Source organism: Aquarana catesbeiana, linkage group LG11 (genome assembly GCF_042186555.1).
Source record: "Aquarana catesbeiana isolate 2022-GZ linkage group LG11, ASM4218655v1, whole genome shotgun sequence".
Taxonomy (NCBI): Eukaryota; Metazoa; Chordata; class Amphibia; order Anura; family Ranidae; genus Aquarana; species Aquarana catesbeiana.
Genome location: NC_133334.1, coordinates 86,467,024 through 86,494,446, shown reverse-complemented (window position 1 = coordinate 86,494,446; position 27,423 = coordinate 86,467,024). Strand labels below are relative to the sequence as shown.

Genomic DNA, 27,423 nt, shown 5'->3' with positions numbered 1-27,423 from the left:
AAGGTAATGGTGAGGCTGATGCATTGATGGCAATGGTGAGGCTGCTGCATTGATGGCAATGGTGAGGCTGCTGCATTGATGGCAATGGTGAGGCTGCTGCATTGATGGCAATGATGAGGCTGCTACATTGATGGCAATGGTGAGGCTGCTGCATTGATGGCACTTGTGAGGCTGTTGATGGGCTTTGATCAGGCTGCATTGATGGCAATGGTGAGGCTGCAGATGGGCACTGACCCTTATTTTGCTTCAAAGTTCCTTATTTAAAATTTAAGTTTTTTTCCTGAAACTTCCCTCTTAAAATGAATGTGCGTGTTATACTCCTGTGCGTGTTATACGCCAATAAATACGGTATATAGTACCATAGAGGGCCATTCACACTTAAGTGTGTGCATTGCAGCATGTGTAGTAATATACACGTATAGGTGTGAATGGGTCTTTATAGACGTCCTTTAACAACAAGCTAAACTGTAGCACATAGATCTGTACCGCCTTTGCGGTGTGGTGGGTCAACATTTTGAGGGTTTAAACAGTCAGTGAGGAGGCAACATATTACCTCCTTACTGCCTGTCAAATGCCCTCTGAAAAGCAACCCACCTTCTGATCACTTTCCAGAGGGGTGGCAATAATGGCTGCAGATGTGAACAAGCACCTACAAATTTACCTGATGTCTAGCAGGCACATATCTCTCTTCTTCTTCCTCTTGTTCTTCAGACTCTTTTTCAGGAACTCTTGGACTTGGTGGTCTGTAATCCTCATTTATTTCTCTGGAATAATACCAAGCAAATTTTTATTAATCAGTTTTTCATATGCGGACGGCTAGCTGTTCCTATGGTCCCTGCTCCATAGAATGGAAAACTACATCAACAGCAAGAGCCAGTTTCTATCTACACAATATGGTAGAGCTACGCCATACCCTCTATATCAGGGCAGATTTCTCATCCTACTGCAATAGGAACTAACTATATTCCAGACAAGTTATAGTGAGGCGGGCTAAAAGGAATGATTTATGGGGTTCTACCTACTACCCTAAAATGAGGGGGAGATTTTTTTTTTTTTTATTATTTTTGATGGAAGTGAGACGCGTATATACCATCTGTTTTAGAAGGCTATGCTGTGTTTTGATCCTAATATCAGTTTCATACTGAAATGTAAGACATGATTGGTTGCATAGAATGGATCCGATTCTTGTGTTCTACATTTATCATGATATCTAATATAATAATTGTACCTTGTTTCCCATTGGCTGGAAGAGATGATTTCTGTTTCTTCTGTGCAGAGTTCTGGTTCATCATTTGCCTGTTAAAGATAAATAACAGATGAATGTAAATGAGTTGCACAGAGGTTAGTACTTCTGCCTAGCAGCAGCAGGGTTGTTGGTTTAAATCTCAACTACGGCACTACCTGCCTGGAGTTTGCATGTTCTCCCTCTGCCTGCGTGGGTTTCCTCCGGGTACTCTGGTTTCCTTCCACACTCCAAAGACATGCTGGTAGGTTAATTGGCTCCTGTCTAAACTGGCCCTAGTATTGCCCTGTACACACGGTCGGACATTGATGGGACATTCCGACAACAAAATCCATCAGATTTTTTCTGACGGATTTTGGGCCAAACTTGTCTTGCATACACATGGTCGCACAAAGTTGTCGGAAAATCCAATCGTTCTGAACGCGGTGACGTAAAACACGTACGTTGGGACTATAAACGGGGCAGTAGCCAATAGCTTTCGTCTCTTAATTTATTCTGAGCATGCGTTGCACTTTGTGCGTCAGATTTGTGTACACACGATCGGAATTTAAACGATCGGATTTTGTTGTCGGAAAATTTTATATCCTGCTCTCAAACTTTGTGTGTCAGAAATTCTGATGGAAAAAGTCCGATGGAGCCTACACACGATTGGAATTTCCGACAACACAATACTAACGCTCTTTTTCCATCGGAAAATCTGACCGTGTGTACAGGGCATATGTGTATGGATGTGAGTTAGGGACCTTAGTTTGTAAGCTCTTTGAGGGCAGGGACTGATGTTAACGTACAACATGTATGAAAATTGATGGCACTATATAAGTACCTGAAATAAATAATAATGAAATGATACACCAGTCAGCCATAACATTCTGATCACTGACAGATAGTGAATAACATTGATTATCTTGTTGTAATGACTTGGAAGTCGGTGGGTTATATTAGTGAACATGTCCCTGAAATTAATGTCTTAAAAGCACACAAAAATGGGCAAGCGTAAGGATTTGAGCGACTTTGACAAGGACCAAATTGGAATGGTTAGACGACTGGGTCAGAGCAACTCCAAAACTGCAGCTCTTGCGGGATGTTACTGGTCTTCAGTGGTCAGGAGCTACCAAAAGCGGTCCAAAGAAGGAAAACTGACAACTGGGTCATGGGCAGCCACGGTTCATTGATGCACATGGGGATCCAAGTGTAGTCTGATTCAATAGGAGAGCTACTGTAGCTCAAATTGCTGAAAAACATTACTGCTGGTTCTGATAGAAAGGTGTCAGAACACGCAGTGCATCACAGTTTGTTGTGTATAGGGGCTGCGTAGGTGCAGGCTGGTGAGGCTGCCCATGCTGACCCGTGTCCACAGCCAAAACCACCTAAATGGACATGTGAGCATCAGAACTGGACCACAGAGCAATGGAAGTAGGTGGCCTGGTCCGATGAATCACATGGATGGCCAGGTACATGTGCGTTGCTTACCTGAGGAAGAGATGCCACCAGGATAAACTATGGAAAGAAGGCAAACTGGCGGAGGCAGTGTGATGCTTTGTCTAGTGGTTCCTCGATGCCTCATGGCTTGAAGGCTCAGGGCTGTTTTGACAGCAAAATGGAGTGCCTACTCAATATTAGGTGGGTGGTCATAATGTTATGGCTGATGTGTTGCGTGCTTGTATGTATTTGCAGCACCCAAGCAAACATTGAAGGGATTGTGTTGGGAAATAAATGATCTCTACTTAAAGTATAACTAATGGCAAAACTTTTTTTTTTTAGTTTTGGATAGAGTGGGGAGGGATTATAACCCCAGTCAGTTTTTTCTGTTATCTGACCCCCCATTAAGGAGATTCATAGTTACATAGTAGGTGAGGTTGAAAAAAAGACACACGTCCATCAAGTCCAACCTATGTGTGTGATTATATGTCAGTATTACATTGTATATCCCTGTATGTTGTGGTCGTTCAGGTGCTTATCTAATGTCTTCTTGAAACTATCAATGCACGCTGAGGCCACCACCTGTGGAAGGGAATTCCACATCCTTGCCGCTCTTACAGTAAAGATAGTTACATAGTAACTCTCTATTTGTCCTGTTTGCCATTATCATTGAAGTAAGAGAAAATACCAAATTTTGGGTTGTCCCAAGAAAAGTAATAAAGGGGAACCTTGGGGTCCCCAAGTAATTCCCTTAATTTGCAGATATTTCCTCTCACTTCCTGTTTGGCTATGGGACAATAAGTGAAGGGAAATAACAGATGGTGGGAAAAAAATCTGACAGGGGTTTCAACCCACCATCGCTCTATCCAAAATAAAAATAAAACGTTTTTCCTATAGTTTTACCTTAAGCTGGCCATAGACAGTTCTCAATCAGTTTTCAAACAATTCAGAATCTCAAGCTGGTTCAGCAGGGCAGAGATTTGAACCATGTATGGGCATGCTGAATGTACCCAAGCTGATCGATCAACTTGGGTAGAATCAGAATGCCGGATTATACATGTAATTATCACCAGCGGCTGTTATAGCCACTAGCAATAATCGCTGTGTTCTCCCGGTAGGGGCTGCTTTTCCTGCCCCCCCCCGCCGGGAGAACACAATGGCTCAGTGGGAAGGATTTCCCTGTCAACATTGTCTGTGTTGATGGGGGGAATTGAGCAAATTTCTTTCCTGCAACCCGCAATTTGCTCCATCTTTGGCCAGTCTACAGTATTATCTGATTGTCTGACTGTCCTTATAACACTGTCTAGAGAGGACACATACAAAGGCTTTGCTAGAAACAATAACTGTTCTTTGTTTCTTTATTTAGAAAGCATTGTACTGATTTAAACAGAGGAACACTGGAAATGCAATGGTAGACATAGCAAAACCTTTTTTTTCATAGACAGGCAAATGCTTCCCCAAGAACTGGAAGACATCTGCCAAAGCGGAATTAAACTCTCTCAATTACCTATTTTATATCCTTATGCTGCTAGTATTCAGGGCCACCGATAAGTCAGTACAAGCCCTCCTGTACTAGGCCCGGGCCTCATCAGTTCAAAAGGGGGGTCCAGGTACCTGCCAAGCAGGAGGCCCAGCAGTGCTGCCTTATTGCTGACACTTGTGACGCCTGTGCAATGCTTCTTTTAAAAAGAATGGTCAAAATGTCACTCTCTAGATGTGTAAATCTGGTAGAGACATCCCCAAAAAGACTTGCAGCTGTAATTGCAGCAAAAGGTGGTTCTACAAAGTATTGACTCAGGGGGGCTGAATACAAATGCACACCACACTTTTCAGATATTTGTAAAAAATGTTGAAAGCCATTTATCATTTTCCTGCCACTTCACAATTATGTGCCACTTTGTGTTGGTCTATCACATAAAATCCCAACAAAATATATTTATATTTTTGGTTGTAACATGATCAAATGTGAAAAATTCCAAGGGGTGTGAATACTTTTTCAAGACACTGTATTGGTAAATATATACCCAAATTCTTGTCCATAAAGCACCAGATTGCAGCTATTTTTATTTATACTCTAATTGACTCGTGTAAATCTTGACTACAAACACAAAATAAACACGAGGCATGGGAGCCATGCTTTCATTACAGCCTAATTCAAAGGTGTTTTGTTTCATAACACAGTTCCTTTAAAAGTTACAATGTTTACTATAAATACTAGTAACACTGTATTTCACAAGACCTTCAAAATGTTACTTTTTTATACTGTGTACAAAATAACATTTTGGATTTCTCCTTCTTTTCTCTTCTGTGCGCATTTTCTACACCACATGGGAAGCACTGCGAGATAAACAGGGGTGCCGATTAATTGTTAATGACCCCCGAAATGCATCTCGCAAACAAAGCATATTTTCAGCCACCAAGCCATGTAGTACCGCAGTACCATGCAGTTTGGTGCAGTGCGATTTGGAGGGACGTCCCCCTGTCAGAACACAATAGCTCAGCAGGGAGTTTGCTGTACTAACATTGGATTGTTAGTACAGGATCTCCTCCTAAGATCTACAGTTTTCATTCAGCCTGCTGGGTTGAACCAAAAAGAACTGATATATCCCTTTCACACTGAGCCGCCCCAGGACGTCAGCGGTAAATCGGCACCATTTTTAGCGTCGCTTTACCGTCGTTTTAGCAGCGCTATTCGGGTTAAAACTGCCCTGCTAGCGACCGAAAAGGGGTTAAATCTGCCCCACAAAACGGCGCTGCAGTGGCGCTTTGCCAGTGGTATAGCAGCGCTGCCCCATTGTTTTCAACAGGCAGGGGCGCTTTAGGAGCGGTGAGTTCACCGCTCCTTATGCGCTCCAAAGAAGCTGCTGGCAGGACTTTTTCTGACGCCCTGCCAGCGCACCGATCCAGTGTGAAAGCCATCGGACTTTCACACGGGAGTGAATGGAGCCGCTGTTTCAGGGCGCTCTGCAGGCGCTATTTTTAATGCTATAACGTCTGCAAAGCACCTCAGTGTGAAAGGGTGTGTACCAGGCTTAAGGGTTGATCAGACAGGTTTGAATACCTTTCTAATCAAAGTTGAGTGACATCTGGCGCCATCCCACATCCTCCTGCTTGGTGTTGTGCATAGATTTTGCATACAATTCAACTTAAAGTTGGCCATGCATGTGATGATTTTTAGTCAATATCAACCAATTTCGTCCACTGGGACTCACAAATATGATCTAAAGCAATCGCTGCAAAACCAGCCTTCTATCAGGCAAGAGTTTACTCGATCACCAGAATTTGATCGGTTGTAAAGTTGAAACCGGGTAAAAATGTAAAAAAGCTATGGCAATTTTATTGAACGTGATAAGATTTCTCTGCCCAGTTTGAACAGGGGAACTTCTATCTCATCTCCTTGCAGTAAATCACAACCACCACTTTATGTCTTCCATTGCTTTGTGATTTTGACATCAAAAGTTCAATCACTCCAATAAATTGCCACATGCTTGGCCAGTTTAGAGAAGTTAGATTGTCTTTTTATTTCTGACTACTCTCAATGAAATGTATGGTCATCCTACAGCAATAAAACCTCCTCAGAGTTGTTTTCCATTGTTCCAGTACCTCTACTTCTTCATTGCGGGTTGTCCCTTCATCTTCTTCCTCCACCTGGGTTTCTGTGTTGTATGTATGGAGCTCCTCGGTGGCTCTGGTCTGCTCTGTCTGTTCCTCGTCTGTAAATCTGGGCTCTTCTCGCTCCTCTGCGGCCTGCGCAGCTCCTCTTAGCTTCCTCTGCACCAGTTTCTGAGACCAGTCGCTGAATCCTTCATCTTCCTCCGTCTCCCAGGGACCAGCTGGCTTTAGCCCCACACTGAAAATCACAGACCATAAATATGACTTCATAGAAAACTATTCACATCTGCACTTCTAGCATAGACCATCTGCAGAAAAACAGAAATCTCTCTTTTTTTTCTTAATTAATTCCTTTCATTTTTAATTTTTGTTTACAGGACAGTGAAACATACAACACTATATAATCCATAGAAAGTGGTATCAAGTGATATCTGAAACTAAACTTCATTATACTCCCAAAAGTACAAAACAAAAGCTTATAAAATAAAGTTCCATTCAGCCCTGGTTGACATTGGAGCGATTTGGCATGCGATTTGACATGTCAAATTGCATGCCAAATCTGCGGCAATTGCCGGCAATGGCACAGTCTGAATCGGTGCGGCGCTGCACCAATTCCCAAAAGTAGTTTCTGTACTACTTTTGGCGACTTCTGGGTGTGATTTCCATAGACTTCTATAGATTTCCATAGATTTCTGTACAGGAACTCGCACAGATGTCTCTGAAATCGCCCCCAATTGGGACTGACATGCAGCAATAAAACTGTGCGAATTCAGCTCAACTCGCACAATTTCATTCCCACTGTCAGTGTGAACCCGGGTGAGATTCGTTCAATCCTCTGAATACAGATGACCAACTGTCAAATTCATTCAACTAATATAATCACTTTTTTAAATGTGGATCATGGCATACGCATCTTGAGGAGAAACCATCTTCTTCAGGGCTCTAAGAAAGAGGGTTTTCCCCAGAAATGTTGTAAGCCATAATTGAGGCAACAATTACATGTTACATTACATTACGGACTTTGTGGACACTTGAATACTTATTTAATATCTTGGACATTAATAAGTATAGTGGGTTAGTCAGTGATTTATTTACTCACGTGACCACTCACACTATAGTTGCACTGTTGCACTGGTCGCAACACTAGGATCAGGCAACTATACCTTTTTTGTTTGTTTCACTTGATACATTACCTTTTTGTTATATTATTGCTTTATTCTTTGCACTGTAGTATATGCATCAGTTTTGATCTTTTTATCTAAGGCACGAGAGCACGAGCACTTTTTGATAATAGATTGAGTAATTTTAAACACATGAGAAATTGGTTTTTACTTTTATATATTTTTTCACTCTTGGATCAACATATATGTATTAGTGGTTACATTTATATTTATATCACCTGTTGGATCAACATATATGCAACTATTTTGAGTCACTACATCTATTTCATGCTTACTCTATACTCCAATTCATGCGATTTTTTACGAACGGTTTTAGATTCCACTTTTTATTGAGACCTCGTGACCTATGAACACTAGGAATAATTATTATTAATACCAATAAGCTGAGACCCTCCGGGTAGCGCAGCACCCCCCCCTCTCTCTTTTACATCATTTATTCGGGCTTATGTCTGAGCCCTTATTTCGGTGCATGCAGCTGTCCAGCGATAGAGGTTGCATATAGGTTTAAAAGTTGAGTATACGACTACTATAACAATTTTTTCCAATCCGGTAGCGCAGGAATAACCCCCGTTTTTATTTAACAATTACATGTTGTTGAATGGTTTCGACAAATGGTTATCCATATCAAGCAATTAAACGAGCAAAGAGAAAGTGAAGTTACCAGATGCTGGATGGGATAAAATATATGAATGAGACATTAAAACAATTGTATTTGCAAATATATATATATATATATATATATATATATATATATATATATATATATATATATATGTATATATATATATAATATAAATAAATAAATAAATATCCTGCTCGTCAGTCCTGCCTACTTAAGCCATCCAGTCCAGAGGTTCTCTGCCTTCGCCTTGGTCAACATCACAGAAACTATCTCCTGCGATCCTGTTCAAGACTTGCTTTGCTGATATCCCTTCTGGCTCCAGATCCTGCCTGCTGTTCCACTACATTGATCCCTGACTTCTGGCTTGGCTGACTATCTGTTCCGGTTACTGAACTTTGGCTATGTTTTGACTACGTTTTTTTACTTTTATTATTAAACAAGTGTGATTTAACTGTACTTCTGTCTCAGCATGATTTCATGGTTTCTGACAGGGCCTTGTCTTACAACTTCTTGCAAATATTTATCAACATTGCTCAGCGCTGGGAGATAAAGAGAAACATTGTAACATTCTCTTTCTTTTAGATCAAAGGGAAGAACTTCTGTCTGCAAATGAGGGAAGTTTAACCACTTAAAGACTAAGGGCTCTTTCTCACGGGGCGGATCAGTGATGATCCACCCCGTGAATATCCGCTTGCTCAGCGGGGATCACTCCGCCGATCCCCGCTGAGCAGGAAGATGACAGGTGCATCGCTGCACACTGTGCAGCGACGGACCTGTCAGAGCGCCGCTCTCCCCTATGGGGGGATCGGATGATGACGGACCGTAGAGTCCGTCATCACCCGATCCGATCCGAAAACGGATGGAAAAGTAGGTTTTTCCTCCGTTACACTTTTCGGATCGGAGCGGGTCGGATGTCAGCGGACATGTCACCGCTGACATCCGACGCTCCATAGAGATTCATGTATGTCCGTTTTTCATCCGAAAACGGAAGGATGAATAACGGACATACGGATCGTTAGTGTGCAAGAGGCCTAAGCCTTTTTTTGCACTTGTTGCTTACAAGTTAAAATCTGCATTTTCTGCTAGAAAATTACTTAGGACCCCCAAACATTATATATATATATATATATATATATATATATATATATATATATATATATTTTTAGCAGAGACCTAGAGAATGAAATGGTGGTTGTTGCAATATTTTATGTCACACTATTTGTGCAGTGGTCTTTCAAACGCAATTTATTAGGAAAAAATACACCTCAACGAATTAAAAAAAAAACTAAGCAGTAAAGTTAACTCAATTTTTTTGGATAATGTGAAAGATGACGTTACGCCGCGAGAATGGTGATCTTTTATCTAAGCAAAAAAATCAAGATTCTCAATTTAGCCAGAATCGTGCAGCTGTACTGGCTATATACATTAGATGTACAGGCACGTTGTGACCATGCTCAGGTATCTTTGTTGGTAAACACAAACAATTCCCCAAAGTCTAAAGCAGTGGTCTCCAAACTGTGGCCCGGGGGCCAGATGTGGCCCTTTCTTTGCCTTTATCCAGCCCTTGGGATGCTTTTCCTCCAACTGATACCAATGATGGGGCATTATTTCTACCACTGGCACCAATAATGGGGCACTATTCCTCCCACTAAAAGCAATGATAGGCATTGTTTATTCTCACTGACAATAGGGTATGTTCTACTCCCACTGGACACAGTCCGGCCCTCCTAAAGCCTAAAAGACAGTAAACTGGCCCTTTGTTTAGAAAGTTTGGAGACCCTTGAAAAATATATCTGAACCTTAGAATAATAATAGTTGCGGTGTATTTATTTTCTTTTTTTAAGCTTTTCATCTATGGCTGGCTTAAGAATTTCTCAACAGTCTCACAGAGGTTGATTTACTAAAACTGGAGAGTGCAAAATCTGGTGCAGCTCTGCATAGAAACCAATCAGCTTCCATTTTTTTTTTTTTTGTCAAAGCTTAATTGAACAAGCTCAAGTTAGAAGCTGATTAGCTACAATACACAGCTGCACCAGATTTTGCACACTCCAGTTTTAGTAAATCAATCCCACTGTGCCTTTGTCCCTACACAGGCTATATCTCATTAACATACAATGCAGGAGGGCGTTTTTTTAATTTTTAACCCTTTTTTGAAATAGGCAGTGTTCAAGTCTAGTTTACATCTGATGATTTAGAACTGTGAACACAAGTACAGACAGGGTTAATTATGTCAAACATTAATCCACAGCCCCCTTTAAAACATTACATAGCATTTTTTATGTTAACGAGAACATGTAACAAACATGAAGTAGGCTGCAAAAGTGGAAATACGCTTTAAAAGGTATGGACTTGTATGTTGGTTCATGAGGAAAGAAAGTTGTGCAAAACTTCTGGAGACAACCTCCTGGAACTGCAGCTGCGGATTAAGCAATTATGAACACAATCATGGCAAACAAGCCATTTCCCAGCTTGACAACACATGGGAGAAGAATTCCCCAAACTGGGAAGGATGATTCCGCAATCTCATTTTAACTTTATACAAGTACAAACAAGAGATTAGCATTCAAAGACCACAAAAAGCTGCAGGTTTCCAATTCCTGGAAGTCCGCAAGGCTGAGATAAGCTGGCCAAACAAATGATCTGGTATCTCCAAACAATTGTTCAGCAACAGGCATATGACCATACGATGTCAGATGATTCTTACTTCACCAAGGCAGGCAGGATCTGATGGACTTCTGATTTCTTTTAAGCTTGATCACTGTAAAGCTGGCCCTTGGTGGTTAGATTTATGTTCGAACATTCATAGAAAAATCAGTTGTCAGAACTTTCTTTCTTGCCATCATTGAGTCAAATAATTTCAAAAACCCTTAAAATTTCATCCAGACTTGCTATTTGAAAGAAATATCAAACATATTAAAGCCTAACTCCACCTTTAGCAAAATGGAGAGGGCAAAATCTGGTGCAGCTCTGCATAGAAACCAATCAGCTTCCACGTTTTACTGTCAAAGCTTTATTGAACAAGCTGAAGTTAGAAGCTGATTGGCTACCATGCACAGCTGCATCAGATTCTGTGTGCTCCAGTCTTAGTAAATTTCCCCCAAAGTCGCTATTACTTAACTTAGTTCCAACGGTTTGATGCCAGCGAGGTCTCTTACCAGCACTGGCATCTTCTCCCCAGTGTTTTCCGGGTGTTGATCCTCAGTTGTTTCAATTGGCTAACAGGCCGGTAAGTCTACATGTTTAAAAAGCCTGCCTGTTTGCAATTTTTTTATATTTAGCCCTATTAAGCCCTATCTAGAAAGCTTTAACAGATTTTATTAGAGTATGTGCAATTTTTCCCAAATGAAAACCACATTCACAGTTAGAATTTATTTTGTTTGAGAACATTTTTTCCATTCTGCTCCTTTGAATGTTCTCGTCACTACAAATGAAAACAAATTGACTTGACCCCACTAACCATTAGAAAATCAAATAAACATTTTGAGAGCTAAAATCTTCATACAAAATTCTACTGGTGTACGGCCAACTTAAAGTGATATTATAATCTTGTGGGTTTTTTTTGTTTAAAAATAACAAACATGTCATACTTACCTGCTCTGTGTAATGGTTTTGCACAGAGCAGCCCCAATCCTCCTCTTCTCGGGTCCCTCGCTGGCGCTCCTGCCCCCTCCCTCCTGCCGAGTGCCCCCAGAGCAAGCAGCTTGATATGGGGGCACCTGAGCCGAGCTGCTGCTCTGTGTGTCCATTTTCTCTCTCCTCATTGGCTCACTGACTTTGATTGACAGCAGTGGGAGCCAATGACGTCCGCTTCTGTGTCTCAGCCAATGAGGCTCTCAGGCAAAATCACTGGATCGGAGGGGGCTCAGGTAAGTATTAGGGGGGCTGTTGCACACAGAAGGTTTTTTTATCATAATGCATAGAATGGGCTCAGTTTAGCGATCATGCTTAGCCAGTAAAAAAGACCATGCAGGTACCCCTGGGGATGTCATATCTCCGGGCAGACAATAACAACAAAGTTTTCTAGCTTGACAGATAGTTATTTACCCACACGATTTCTTCTACCCCACAAAGTTTGCGAGCCCACTGAGCTGCCAATACAATAGGAAATTAAGAGCTGAGTGCATTTCTGGCAGATCAACACGTATTTTTCTGTATTTGCAGGGCTGTTAAAGTGATAAAACACGGGTAAATGTGGATATATGGCAGGAATGTGCTTCCTATGTGTTTTTATTTTGCCTTGCCTTGACATATGTTTTAAATAGGGCGAGCGTCACACAGTAGGTCCAAAAACCTATGTATCATGTAATAGTTTGGATCCATTAATACCAACCTCAAGCATAATTTTGGATTGACTAACTATATCTTCTGATTAAAGAGTAGCCTTCGCCAGGTTCCAAAGCTGCTGGCTTGTAGCCTCCCTGGCGGTATTCCCGAGTGTGGCTCGGGGTTAAAATTCAGGACCATTAGCGGTAACCCTGAGCCACACTCGGGATTACATCGCAGGATCCTGGTGTGGCTTTACTTACCTTGTCCCCAGGATCCTGCGATGTCCCCCGCAGTGTCCGTGGGCTCTTTCTCCTCCGAAGCCTCTCTGTGCCAGGCTCCGTTCCCTGCGAGCGGCGCGACGCACGGGGGCGGAGCCTGGCGGCAAATTCAAAAAAATTGTAAAAACATAACACATACAGTACTGTAATCTTACAGATTACAGTACTGTATGAAATTATTTCACATCCCTTTTGTCCCCAGTGCTTTGTCCTATGCCCTGCATGCAGTTTTATATGATATATACTGTTCTTTCTGCCTGGAAACTGGAGATTGTCCATAGCAACCAAAAAGTGTCCCTTTATGTCAAAAGTGGCTTTAGACCAGCTAGAAAACAGCGATAGTAAATTAGAACACTTGCAGAATTGAGCGATAGTGAATCGTGGGGAAATTTATTTTATTATTATTTATTTATTTATTTTTAATTATTTATTTTTATTTATTATATTATAATTTATGTTTTTGTGTTTCAAACTTTATCATACCCGGGATATCTACTAGACTCTTGTTTGGACAGATTTAAGTGTGTTATTGTTAAGAATTACAGACCTACAATATAAAACGCCAAATTTCCATGCAAAATAATTGTACCGCTTTCAGCACCTAAAATCCGAAATAATCATACCGCCAGGGAGGTTAATAAACAGGCACTTACCTGTCCAGGGATCCAGCACCAGGTTCACATGGGCCAGTTCTTCGCCGGTCTTCGGGTCCCCGGGGTATAGGCACCTATTTTTAATGTTTTACATAGCTATACCTACAAAAGGGGCCCAGCCCGAAGTGATCTAGCAGGACCTAATTTTACTAAGTTCACACTTTAATTTTTGCCACCTTCAAACTGTGACCACCTGTGTTAGCCTATGAAGACATACATACGCCTCCTCCCCATTTCTGAATGATGCATCCTTCCTCTTGCATAAGCCTTAGTCTGCATCTGACATCACAGCGAGGAGCACCGTTCGTATAAATTTGGTAAGTTCTTTAATATGTGTGCCCAATGCAGAAAGTATTACCGGGGGGATTATACATGAGTTCAGGGGACTATAGGGAACAGAGAGTGAATTTTGTGCCCACTCTTACTGGTTATCTGTCTGCGTGGAGTTCTCATCATCTAGGTTGTCTGGAGACTGTCCTTCACTTCCCAGCTGCTGCTGTCTCTCTCTTCTACGACGCTCCCGTGCTGTTTCCTCTTCATCTTCCACACTCCACTGAGTGGTCAATCTGTCATACACAAGAGAGCTAAAATTTCAGTTTAATTCAGCTAGATCACAGTTGTATCAAAACATAAGGTGTGCAGAGTCTTAAAGTGAGAGTAAACTCCCATGGTTGATATTTACCTACAGGTTACCCTTTAATAAGGCTTACTAGAGCTGCACGATTCTGGCCAAAATGAGAATTACAAATTTTTTTGCTTAGAATAAAAAGATCACGATTCTCTCGCGATTCATTAAAGTAATTTTTGAAGTAATTTTTTCCAAAAAAATTGCATTTAAAAAGACCGCTGCGCAAATACAGTGTGACATAAAATATTGCAACAACCACCATTTTATTCTCTAGGGTGTCTACTAAAAAATATATATTGTTTGGGGGTTCTAAGTATAATGTTTGGGGGTTCTAAGTAATGTTCTAGCAAAAAAAGAATGATTTTAACTTGAAACCAACAAATGTCAGAAAAAGGTTTAGTGTTTAAACTTTTTTCACTTACACACAAAGTCTATTCCATTGACAAATTGTTACAATGTTTATACTTAAGTTCAACTGATAAAGAATGTTTTGATTCTTGGCAGACTGCCCAGTTTTTCTCTTCCTTTCTTTTGATGTCTGTGGCTTCAGAAGAGCAGAGAGAATTCTTTGCATAGAAAGATTTGTGAAACACTTAAGTCAAGATCGTGATAACGATTCTTGACGATTAATTGTGCAGCTCTAAGGCTTACGTATACATACAGTAAATATCTCCTAAACATGCACCGTTTAGGAGATACTTACCTCTGAATGGGCCAGTGACTTCAACAGGGTATACACCCTGACCGAACGGTATGCCCATATTGTTCCTCCAGAGTCCTGCGCTGTAAATAGTGCGCATGACGGAGGAAGCGAACCTGGAAGGAAGACCTGGTGAAGATGGAAGCCCTGTTGCTAGAGGGCTTCGTTTTAAGGTAAATTTCACGTAATGTGCTAGTATGCGATGCATACTAGCACATTATAACTTTACCATGCAGGTTTTAAAAAATGGCTTTTTACAACCGCTTTAAGCCTAGTACAAAGGGGCCGAATGTCGGGTGACATTGGCTGGTTCAATAAAAACCGTCCAACAGGTAAGTCTACAAAGCTAGAGCTCTCCAATTAACTAAGAGCATGAGTTTAGATTGTAAGCTCCTTGAGGACAGGAACTGATGTGAATGTGCAGTATGTAAAGAGCTGCATAGGTTGTTGGTGCTATATTAATACCTAAAATAAAAAACAGTAGCTAAAAACTCTCATACTCATACTTATTCTCATACAAAGGGTCACTTTTGTATTACTCATTTATATTGCTGTGTTGTATCCTGTAGAAGGAAATCCAAAGTGAACTCCCCCCCCCCGACTTTCGTTTCTGGCCTTTTTAATACCCCAGAAGGGTGTGTTGCCAGTGAATTAAGACTGGCAGCTGAGCAGCAGTGACATTAGCTGTCCCTGGCACACCCTGTCCACTCCCAGGAATCTGTGTCTTCTGGCATTGTACACATGCATGTTCTCACGCATCTGCATCCTGCTGACCTCTGACCATCACATCCAGTGGGTGAACAGTATTCCGTAATGATACAGTACGCACATGTAACCATTAGCTTCTAATAGGAACAATATGCCCTTTGAGTTTATACCTACACAGCTTACTGCGTATTCAAATCCTACTCACGGTCATGTTCTACTATTTACCCAACAACTTTGTAAAGGAAGTTTACAACTAAGACTATAACCGTGACCTTTCAGCATAATCTTGTATTTTTCACTTGCTTTGTAAGTAGTTTGTACTGCGATGTGTTATATATCGGTGCTATATCCACTTCAGCCCCGGAAGGATTTGCCCCCTTAATAACCAGGCCATTTTTTGCAATTCGGCACTGTGTCGCTGTAACTGACAATTGTGCAGTCTAGGGCTGCAACTAACGATTATTTTCATAATCGATTAGTTGGCCGATTATTGTTTTGATTAATCGATTATTCGGTTAATAACCTTTAAAAAAAGTGTGGTGTATAATTTAGTTAATGTGTACAGTTTTAAAAAAAGGTAATTTCTTCTTAAATATCTATATGCAGTGGTAAATATAAATAACCAACTATATGGTTAGGGAGCAAAATATCGAATCCACTCTGAGAATAACAGAGGAGATATACTGTATATACTATTAGAGGAGATATACTGTATATACTATTAAAAGGTGAATCTGATAAATATCATCAGACTCATTGATCAAATTTTTTTATTAAAAACAAAAACAATGTCTTCCTTCAAAAAAATGTAATTTTAAGAACGTTCGTTCTTTCATTAAGTGAATGTACAAAGATTTTTCGTCTGAATATTCTCGTCTGAAAATTGATCCGTGTGGCCAGCATAAGGCTCAGTACACACCTATGCAGTTTGCTTTTCATCTGTTTCTGCAATGCTTTTTGCTGTGCGTTTTGTTTTTTGTGCACGTGATTTTGCTGCGATTTGTGTTTTTGAATTTTTTTGGCCAGTTTGTTGTTGGGCAGATTAAAAAACACAAATTGCTGCAAAAACGCATTACATGCTTTTCTGCAGCTTCTCTATTGAAGTATATTGAACCAAAAAAGCACAGTTTTGCATGAACGTGTCCCATAGGAAACCATGTGAATGAACTGTAGTGCAAAAAACACATAGATATGAACCAGGTCTAAGACGTTTAGTAACATAATGGGGTGAAAAAAACTAAAATGAGCCCTTTAGTACAAAAAAAGCAGATAATCACTACTGTAAGGGGTTAATTTTTTTTTAGTGTAGAACTGTGAAAGTAATATTTGCAGTAGCGATTATTTGCTCTTTTTGTACTATAAAGGGCTCATTTTAGTTTTTTTTTAACCCCATTATGTTACTGGCCGATTCATCGATTATGAAAATAGTAATCAATTAATTTCATAATTGATTAGTTGTCGATTAATCGATTAGTTGTTTCAGCCCTAGCGCGGTCATGTGACGTTGTACCCAAACAAAATTGACGTCCTTTTTTGCCCACAAATAGAGCTTTCTTTTGGTGGTATTCAATCACCTCTGCGGTTTTAATTGTTTGCGCTATAAACAAAGAGCAACAATTTAGAATTTTTATTTTTTTTATTTTTTTACTTTTTTGCTATATACATATCCCCAAAAAAATGTATTCATCAGTTTAGGCTGATATATATTCTACATATCTTTGGTAAAAAGAATCGCAATAGGCGTATATTGATTGGTTTGCGCAAAAGTTATCGCGTCTACAAACTATGGGATAGATTTAGGGACTCTTATTGTTTTTTATTGTTTTTACTAGTAATGGCGGTGATCTGCGATTTTTAGCGGGACTGCGACATTGCGACGGACAAATCTGACCCCAAATTATACTTTTTAGGGACTAGTGACATTATTATTACATTGATCAGTGCTATAAAAATGCACTGATCAATGTAAAAATGACACTGGCAGAGAAGGGGATAACAATAGGGGGCGATCAAGGAGTTAACTGTGTTCCCTCAGCGTGTTCTAACTGTAGGGGGGATGGGCTACCAGGGACATGATGGAGATCAATGATCACTGGGAATAGTAGATCTCTGACATGTCACCTGTCAAAACAGGGAATCGCCTTGTTTGCAAAGACAGTTCCCCATTCTGCCTCTGTAATAGGCGATCGCGGGTCACCGGCAGTACAGGTGCGGCGATTCGCGCAGGAGAGCCGACCTGCTTCAGTATATCTTCATGAGCAGGTCGGCAAGTGGTTAAACATACGGTAACTGGAAATAATAAATGAACAATATAAAACATTCATTTCATAGAAATAATAAATTAAAAGTATAGAAATTAGACAGATATGGGATCTCCTTGAGAACAATAGATATATCTGCCCAAACACACCACTATGGGGGTTATTCACTAAAATTGGACAGTGCAAAATCTGGTGCAACTCTGCATAGAAACCAATCAGCTTCTAGATTTTATTTCCAAAGATTAATTACATAAGCAAAAAGTAGAAGCTGCTTGGCTACCATGCACAGCTGCACCAGATTCTGAATGCTCCAGTTTTAGTAAGTCTACCCCTATGTGACTTGGCAGACAGACAGAGGAGGGTTAGGTATGGTCAATTACTTTCTTCCCTCTGTTCAGTTCCCTCCCACTAGGATAGCCCTGGAGAGTTCAATCTATACCAGATGTGACATATCTTGTAGGAATAGGCCATTTATAACTTGGGCCATATACATTACAATTTGAATGGACAACGACCTTTAGATCTACAGTATGTAAAGACTGAATGCAAAGTAAATGGATTGTTTAGGTAGGCCATCATGCTATGCAGTTGTTGAAGATGTTGTACAGATAAGGAATATTTTACAGACTCATTTTTAATTGAAATGCTAATTGAATGTCATGTAAACTTGCATGTGCTTCCTTTCGGTCTGTTAAATATACCACTGAAAGTCTTTTGTTCTATCTGTTTGCAAAAGCAAAAAAAAAAAAGTGTTGATCCTGCCAGAAATCTAGTGATGTCCTGTGAGTCTTCGGCACTGCTAATTAGCACAGTTCCCAATTCTCTGTGTGTACTACAGACCACCCCCCTCCTTCAATTATGGTGATCAGAAGCAGGGGAGGTTTTCTGAAATCTTAGTGCCAGAGCATGTGCAAGGATTTCTGCCTGTCCGTCTCCTTCCTGTCATGCTAGGCGGCCAATGGGATCGCCTCTGCCTTCAGTCAATCAGGAGACCGGTATTACATCTGTGCCTCCTGATTGGCTGAGAGGCGGTTCTGTGTTAGCAAAGCACATATTCATTTGCTTTGCTAACACGCTTGGGTGAACTGCAAGCGCAATGGATTCCGTTCACAGTTCACCCTTTTTGAAGCCTATTAGCGCCTATGGCTATAATCAGGTGCTTTAAAAACACCCCCCCCGCCGTCATTGTAATTCAGGCGCCCGACGTCCGAAATGGGGCCGGACCCCTAAATAAGGGGTGGCTACAGCGCCCATGAATAGATTCCTGCAATGCATGAATCTATCCATACTACACAGAGGGGGTGGCTGGAGAGGGGGGTGGCGCCCGCGCGCCCTTAATGGACGCACCATCACTGAACCTTACCCTTTAGTCCACCCAGTCCTGTGAACAAGTGCTGTGCTGTGAACAAGGCTTGTGCCGAAACGTGCCTGCGTGTTCTTTTTAACACGGTCATATGAAATAAAGATACAAGACTGAACTTCCAAGAATGCCGGCACTTTAGTGTTTATGTATGTTTCGATTTCGGATATGGGAAGGACATGCTGAGCCAGAGCACCTGGACTAGGTGTGCTGCCATATACTGCAGTATCCAGTTTTCTCCGTTCAGATTGGTGTATCTATGTGTTGGATGCACACAGTGGATCCAGCGCTGTCCAGCTGAGAGCTTCTTCTCTTCTGGCAGTGCTCAGTACTGCGCCGCCATGTTTTCTTGTGACATCATTGCTTGGCTACCAGCTGTCCAGGTTTGGCCAGCACTCCTCCCGATGATATGCTAACAGGCCCATTCCTCCTCCTTTCCTCGATGAAAAGCTATGCCTCCTGGGATATTAACCACTTCAGCCCCGGAAGAATTTACCCCCTTCCTGACCAGAGCACTTTTTGCGATTCAGCACTGCGTCACTTTAACTGACAATTACGCGGTCGTGCGACGTTGCACCCATACAAAATTGACGTCCTTTTTTTCCCATAAATAGAGCTTTCTTTTGATGGTATTTGATTGCCTCTGCGGTTTTTATTTTTTTGCGCTATAAACAAAAAAAGAGTGCCAATTTTGAAAAAGAAACACAATATTTTGTATTTTTTGCTATAATAAATATCCCCAATTTTTTTAAAAAAAGCTAATTTTTTCTCAGTTTAGGCCGATATGTATTCTTCTACATATTTTTGGTAAAAAAAATCGCAATAAGCGTATATTGATTGGTTTGCTCAAAAGTTATAGCGTCTACAAAATAGGGGATAGATTTATAGCATTTTTATTATTATTATATTTTTTTTACTAGTAATGGCAGCGATCTGTGATTTTTATCATGACTGCGACATTATGGCGGACACATTGGACAATTTTGACACATTTTTGGGACCATTGGCATTAATACAGCGATCAATGCTATAAAAATGCATTGATTATTGTAAAAATGTCACTGGCAGGGAAGGGGTTAACACTAGGGAGCGATCAAGGGGGTTAACTACGTTCCCTGGGAGGTGATTCTAACTGAAGTGGGAGGGGACTGACTAGAGGAAGTGACGGATCGTGGTTCCTAGCTAATAGGAACACACGATCTGTCACTCCTGTCAGAACAGAACAGGGAAGTGCGTGTTTACGCACACTCGTCTCTGTTCTGTGTCTCCTGCTCACGACTGCTCGTGGCCGGTGGTCATCGCGACCGTCGGCCACGAGCATCGGCACCCACGCTGTGCAGCGGGCGCGCGTGCACGCCTGCTATTCCAACCCCACGAGCCGACTTATAGCTACGACGCAGGGGAGCCAACCTGCCGCAGTAAAACTGCGGCGGCTGGTGGGGAAGCGGTTAAAAAAAGAGGTAAACAAAAGAGGGGGAAAAAAGCCCTATTCCTGCAGAGGACAGGAGGAGGGGTGGAGAGGCGGGATTGTGCCCAGCCCTGGGTGTCCTAGGGTGAGCCTACTTAAATATAGTACAGTAAGAGAGTGTTGTCACCCTAGAACAGGAAGTGTGTTATTGGTAGGATTGCCAGGTAAAAATAAGGAAATAAAGCCGGATTTAAAGTAATAATAATAATGCAGCCCCCACATCGAAGCACTGGTATGCTGCAATATTTAACTTTCTGTTCTTGGATGTGAATACTCTTTAGCTAGCATTTTACTGTTTTTATAAGATTCAGGTCTAGCTGCTCAATTAAACATCATCGTCCGGAGGACTGGTGGACACGTGCCAGCAGCTGACCTTTCATGCATGCTGTCAAAACTTGGCACGATGTTTGTAAAGGATGTAATACTTAACAGTGGCTTGTTGAGAGATAAAGCGGAATAATCCAAAGCTGTGAAGAAATGAATGATGCTCTGAGCTGTTCGCAGAGCAGATGAGGGTGTAATACTCTGCAGATTCAGCAGGCTGATTCATCCTCTGTTGATAAGGGGCGCGAATGAAAAACAGAAAAACTGACACGTAACCAAATAACCCCTCTAGGACTTCGATTCACAGTATTTTGCTGCAAGTATATTGGCTGTAATACAATACATGTAAATGTGCGTTTATAAAAGGGTACCAAACCTAAACCTAAAGCTGCTCCATATAAAGAATCCAGTAATAACAATTACAGATGTACTTGCATGGCTTAACATATTTTTGCTCTTAAGGCCTCATTCACACAGTCATATAGTCTGTGAATGGGCCATGTGTTTATGTGGCTTGAGCCACCAGCTGCTGCATGCAGGTAGCCCATTCAAGTATATGGAGGCGCAGCGGCTGCATGGACACAGCCAAAGATTTTGCCAAAATTGTGCCATTGTGGAGTTAACAGGAAAGTGAATAAGGCAGTATTTAAAAGGTGTAATGGGCTTTAAAGAGATGCTTTTGCAAAAAGCTCTTTGTTAGAAAAGAAGGGGAGAGGGAGGCACACCTAAGAGTAGTATTAGTAACACAGTTTATTGCACAAGATACATGATTGCACTTACAATGTATGCAGAACACACACATTATGTTAGGAAATCATCATCCTCAAAGGCTGCCACAGTCCAGTGTGTATCCCTGGGTCCAGATGGCTGTGGAGGAGAGAGCTGGGACGCAGAAAGTGACAGGAAGTCCGGACTGCTCCGCATGGACCACACAGGAGGAAGTGATGTCATCCAGATGGTGGAGAGGACAGGAGGATGGCTGCTAGACATGTGCGCCATCAATAAATTTGTTTTGTTTCGTTCCCTTCCGTTTCGTATTAAAATTGATTTGTATTTCGTAATTCGTGTCCGAAATTCAATTCGGATTCGTACGAAATACAAATTTTCGTTAGGTTCGTAAACTTTTCGTAACAATTACGAATGTTCATTATGGTGTATTTATCATTATGAGGTGCTCCCACCATGCCTGTGCTGTGCTGACTTCCTGGGTTTTTAACTTGTAGGTTTGTTAACTTTTCGTAACAATTACGAATTTTCGTTATGATGAATTTATCATTATCATTATGAGGGGCTCCCACCATCCCTGGGCTGTGCTGACTTCCTGGGGTTTTTAACTTCATCATAACGAATATTCGTAGTTAACAAACATTCTGTCTGATTCTGTTGTAAGCAGGAATTTGGATCCGAAGTTCGTATACGAAATTTCGTATTTCGTACAGAATTCGTATGCATAAAAGTTCGTATTTCGGATTCGTAAGAATGTACAAATTTCCAGAAATTCATATGGATTTCCGATTCGTACGAAACTGATCGCACATGTCTACTGGCTACACGCGCGGAGCTCACAGCTCCTTCTCCAAGCGCGCAGACAGCCATCCTCCTGTCCTCTCCACCATCTGGATGACATCACTTCCTGCTGTGTCACTTCCTGCGTCCCAGGTCTCTCCTCCACAGCCATCTGGACCCCGGGAGACACACTGGACTGTGGCAGCCTTTGATCCCTCTCCCCTCCTTTTCTGTCCTTTTTTTACAGAGTCTTGGACACACTCTGGGGATGGCTGGCTACCACCTGAAATTACTTTTAATCTTTCATTTATGACTTTTCTCCTGGATTTTGGAACTTAGCCACCTATTACAAGAACTATATGCAGACTCTTCCTGCTACAGCGGTGCAACTGTCCACATGTTGTGCGCCTGGTTGTTTCTACTTTTATGAAAAAGCTTGACTGAGGGACCTGCAGAAGGCAGATCCATAAAACATTAAACACTTGACCAATCCCCACTTCCAAAATGACCAGACGACACATTTTATTTGGAGTCGAATGGCCATAGCAGCCTTTTATTACAAACCATTAAATACAACATTCACAAAAAAACAAGTTTAATGCATATAATACAGTCAATGCATAACAAATAAACCAACCTCAGCTTATGCCCGGTCTAAGGTCTTTGAAGGCCTAGCTACTCACGATTAACCGGTTGTATCTGCCACCCAATCAAAGGCCCCCAGCCGTAACTACACCGGCTCAGGGACAATTAACCACTTACGTACTACAAGATACAACCGAATTAATACCCTGATGTTACCATCGTATTGTTAGGAAGTGATACCCATACCTCAGATGGGCCCAACCCACAGTTTTCCATAATTATTTAACCAGCACCGACTTCAAAGACCCATTAGACCTCCTGCCTGCTACTATGACTGACAAGAAAATAAAAGGACCAAGAAATTGAATGGTAAGCTAACAACATAAAACCCGAAAACCCACTTGAAAAAGTAGGAGGCTCCCCCAAACCAAAACAAACAAGGGAGGGAGGGTGGGAGAAAACTGCCTGATGCTGTGATGAGCTCTGATTAGTTTCACTCAGCTCCATGCCATATATTATTTGTTAAAGCCCCTCTTACCTTTGACATAAGATACTCACCTTTCCCAGTCGCCATGCCGCCAAACGCTTCTTTAATTGCTAGAACTGGACTTCAGGCAGCGTTGACCTCGCAAGTTCCCCTGCATCTCTCCCTGGATCCTCCCTTAGACCTCATGTCATCACTGTTTTCTGCAGTGATGTAGGGTCAGGGGGAGGAGCCAGAGAGAGCTGTAGTGGCCCCAGGAGGTTGATATCAGGGGACAGTTCTTATGATCACAACAGTTGGATCACACTACAATGTGCTTATGTATGGAGAGAAAACAATCACATAGGAGCAACACCAGAAGCCCAGTCATTGATTGGTTAAAAAATCCTCAGATGACTTCCATATGTCTATACGGATTAAAGTGGAACTAAACTCTCTCAATCAATATTAGCTACTTTTAATCCTTATGCTGCTAGCATTAGTAAATAGATAGGACGATATAATATATTCACCCGTATTAGACTTTGTTTTTTGTTTTTTTTACAATTCTTTAGTTGCTTCTTGGTCCCTGGCCTAGGCCAAAATGATGTCATACACCTCCGGAGTCTTCATGGGCATTTTGTTTTTCTTTCTCCTAGAGGAGCAGTCTTCCCAGCTAAGCACACCCTCCTGCCTGCATGCCTAACATAAGGGTAGATGGATTCCAGGAAGTAAATGCTACAGTTATTCTCTGCCTTTACTCAAGATGGCCACAGATAGAAGTGCTAGGGGGTGTTTTTCAATCAACAAAACAAAACATGGAGACATGGATGGATGGGTGAATTTTCATGCTAAGCAATGTGTATGGAGGAATTTATTTTGCCAGCTGCACTGTCAGCTGTCACTGTCTGACAGCTGACACTGTCTGCATACCTGAACAGCGACTGTTGCTGATTAAATGCAGTCAATGTTCTGGCAAATTTTCCATTTAGCCCCTTAGATTTCTCAGGTCAAGATTGTTGGGCTTGGTAGTTTCAACCATGGCTTGAATATTGGATGATTCAGCAGGAATTGGCCAAAATTTAAGCTGTGTATGACAGGCTTTAGGTAAACCAAGCTGTCATGTTGATGCACCTGGCACCTGAATGGGAATCTGAGAACTCTGATCAAGCCTGTGTATTTGTTTGGCCTCTGGAATTGGTAAGAAATCTGTCTATACTTGGTCAAAATGTGTAGCACCAGGACCTCTGATTTTGCAGACATTCTTCTGGTGAAGCCTGTTATATGAAAAAGTTCAACTTTGATTTTTTATAAAGAAAAGGAATTGAATAGTAAGGTTGGGCAACACCAAGCATGGATGGAGGTGTTCAGACAGCTGTGGCATCCGTGGCTGTTGGTGCTGCTGAACAGTAGCTGCATCTGATTGGATGCAGTCAATAGTTGGCTGATAATTTTCCATTTTAGCATTAAGGCCGGCACACACAATCAGAATATCGGACAAAAATACCGCTTTTGAATCGATCGTACGATAATCTGATCATTAGTGCACAGCTTTTGTCCAAAATTATCCAAAGGGACAAACACTAAAATTTTTTCTTGTATGATACCAGATTGTACGATTTTCATTTAATCAGTACAGTTTCCATCCGAAATACAATACAAATGCAATACAATACATTACATCACTTCCAAATTTTTTATCTATCGTAAGAGAATTTTCGTACTTCAGTAACCTCTTCATTTTTTACATGAAAACTAGCACGCAAAAAAGAAAAACGGATCATTTGTCCGATAATCTCATTGTGTGTATCAAGCTTTAGTCTCTCCTAGATTAGATGACTTGTCACATTTTTCAATTTGTGGCTGTGTGATAACAAGCCCCCTCCCCACTTAAAGTGGATCAAAACCCTCCAATCCTTTACAGCCAAGGAAGTTGCCATCTTGGCTGTACAGTAACAGTCTTGAATGTAACGGTTTTGGAAAACAGTCAAATAATTGGGTTCAGTTCTACTTTAAATGAGGTTTTAGGTTTACTTTGCTCTAATTATTTATATTATGCCATAAATGAAAGTCTTATAAATAATACCACAAGAAACCACAAAGCATGCCAAACGTATACATATGGCTATGACATAGCAGTACAAACATGCAATGACACACAGTATACGTACATACCCCGAGTGTCTGAGGATCACTGGATTGCAGCCAAAGCATTTATCACCGGCTGTATCTTTAGGGGGTTTACAAAAAGATTAAAGATATATAAACAGACCTCACAGTGTCACTTTACTTCACTCCAGAAATTCAGTTTACTGGCTGCTGAATCACAGGCACTGCACCAGACATCCCTGCTTTCCTCCACTGACTTATTCCAGATTTGATCATCACACATTATTAATAATGCAGCACAGCAAATTGTGACAAGTACCATTACCACCATCATGTATGTACCCTGGTATATGTACACAACAAATTGTGACAAGTACCATTACCACCATCATGTATGTACCATGGTAAACATACAAAGCAAATTATGACAAGTACCATTACCACCATCATGTATGTACCCACGATAAACGTACACAGCAAATTGTAACAAGTACCATTACCACCATCATGTGTGTACCCTGGTATACATACACAACAATTTGTGACAAGTACCATTACCACCATCATGTATGTACCATGGTAAACATACAAAGCAAATTATGACAAGTACCATTACCACCATCATGTATGTACCCACGATAAACGTACACAGCAAATTGTAACAAGTACCATTACCACCATCATGTACGTACCCTGGTATACGTACAAAGCAAACTGTGACAATTACCCTTCTTACCACCATTATATGTGTGTACCCTGGTATACATACACTGCAAATTGTGACAAGTACCATTACCATTACCACCATCATGTATGTACCCTGGTATACGTACACAGCAAATTATGACAAGTACCATTACCACCATCGTGTACTGTATGTACCCTGGTATACGTACACAGCAAATTGTAACAAGTACCATTACCATTTGCCATGATCATGTACGTATTCTGGTATACGTACACAGAAAGTTGTGACAAGTACCATTACCACCATCATGTATATACTACGGTATTAAGTCTTAATTCTTACAGTTGGATTAAAGCTGACCCTACTCTTAAAATGAAATTGGAGCCCTGGGTGGCTCTTTTTGACCCCCTCCCACTCAACACCCTTCAATCTGAAAAAATCAAAGGAGCCGGGCAGAGAATCGTCGGCCAAACAGCGGCTGCATCCAATCAGATGCAGCCACTGTACGGGTATTCTGACAGTCAACACCTTCGTCACCATGCAATACAACAGCTAGAAAGGGGGAATCAATCGATTTCTCCAGTTCAGCTGCAGGGCTGAACGAAAACAATCTTACAGTGCATTGCCAGCTTTTGTGTTATGGTGCAGATTACTGGAGGGTTAAGAGAGACGCAGAGCTCATGAAACATCCATTGGTTTTACTTTTTGGTCTGACCTAATTTTCAGTTTTTACATTTGTGGCAGCAAAAGCAACTACATCAGGCTACAACACCAAAGACTGACTTTAGCTAGCTATGCACTAGTAGCATTCATTCAAAATGTTCACTTTAAGAACGTTCATTCATTTTGTAACCTTTAGTGAGATCAAATCAATGTTGGTCTTCGACCCAAGGAATGAGAATATTTGGGGAAGGGTGGAAATTTCTTCTCATACGCACAAATTTCCAACATTTTGGGAAATAAAATTGATCCCAAAATCAAATATTAAAAGCAAACTAAATTTCGAAGCACTTTCAACGTCATTCGTCAAGTCAACGGATGTATTGAGAATTTTTATACAAACGTTTGTTCGAGAATCTGTTAGTATATGGCCAGCCTTACACCAGCAAGCAAACTGTCCCTAGAAATACTATGGCAGTGTGTCTCCAGCTTTCCTTATTTTTTACTCAAATCTAAAATAATTTTTCCTGCCCCAGTAAAGGAGATACATTGGTACCTGGCTTTACGTCCTCCTACATACTGGCACCTCTTGTGCCTGACATTCCATCACATCCTCTCCACATTCCCCCACATGGATTCTTCCTTCCTCCTCATCAACATGCATGCTGTTTCCCACCATCACTACAGCC

At 41.2% G+C, this 27,423-nt stretch overlaps 1 protein-coding gene across 3 annotated transcripts in view; it reads right to left on the bottom strand.

Moving 5' to 3' along the window:
- LSP1 (lymphocyte specific protein 1) overlaps positions 1–27,423 on the bottom strand; it is a 130,102-nt gene that overhangs the window by 37,522 nt on the left and 65,157 nt on the right. For all 3 annotated transcript variants that reach the window (XM_073604692.1, XM_073604693.1, XM_073604694.1), the window contains 4 exons: positions 13,700–13,840; positions 6,266–6,512; positions 1,229–1,296; positions 662–764 (listed from right to left, as the gene is read on the bottom strand). In XM_073604692.1, coding sequence (XP_073460793.1) covers positions 662–764; positions 1,229–1,296; positions 6,266–6,512; positions 13,700–13,840 — 559 coding nt within the window. The remainder of the gene's footprint in view (positions 1–661; positions 765–1,228; positions 1,297–6,265; positions 6,513–13,699; positions 13,841–27,423) is intronic.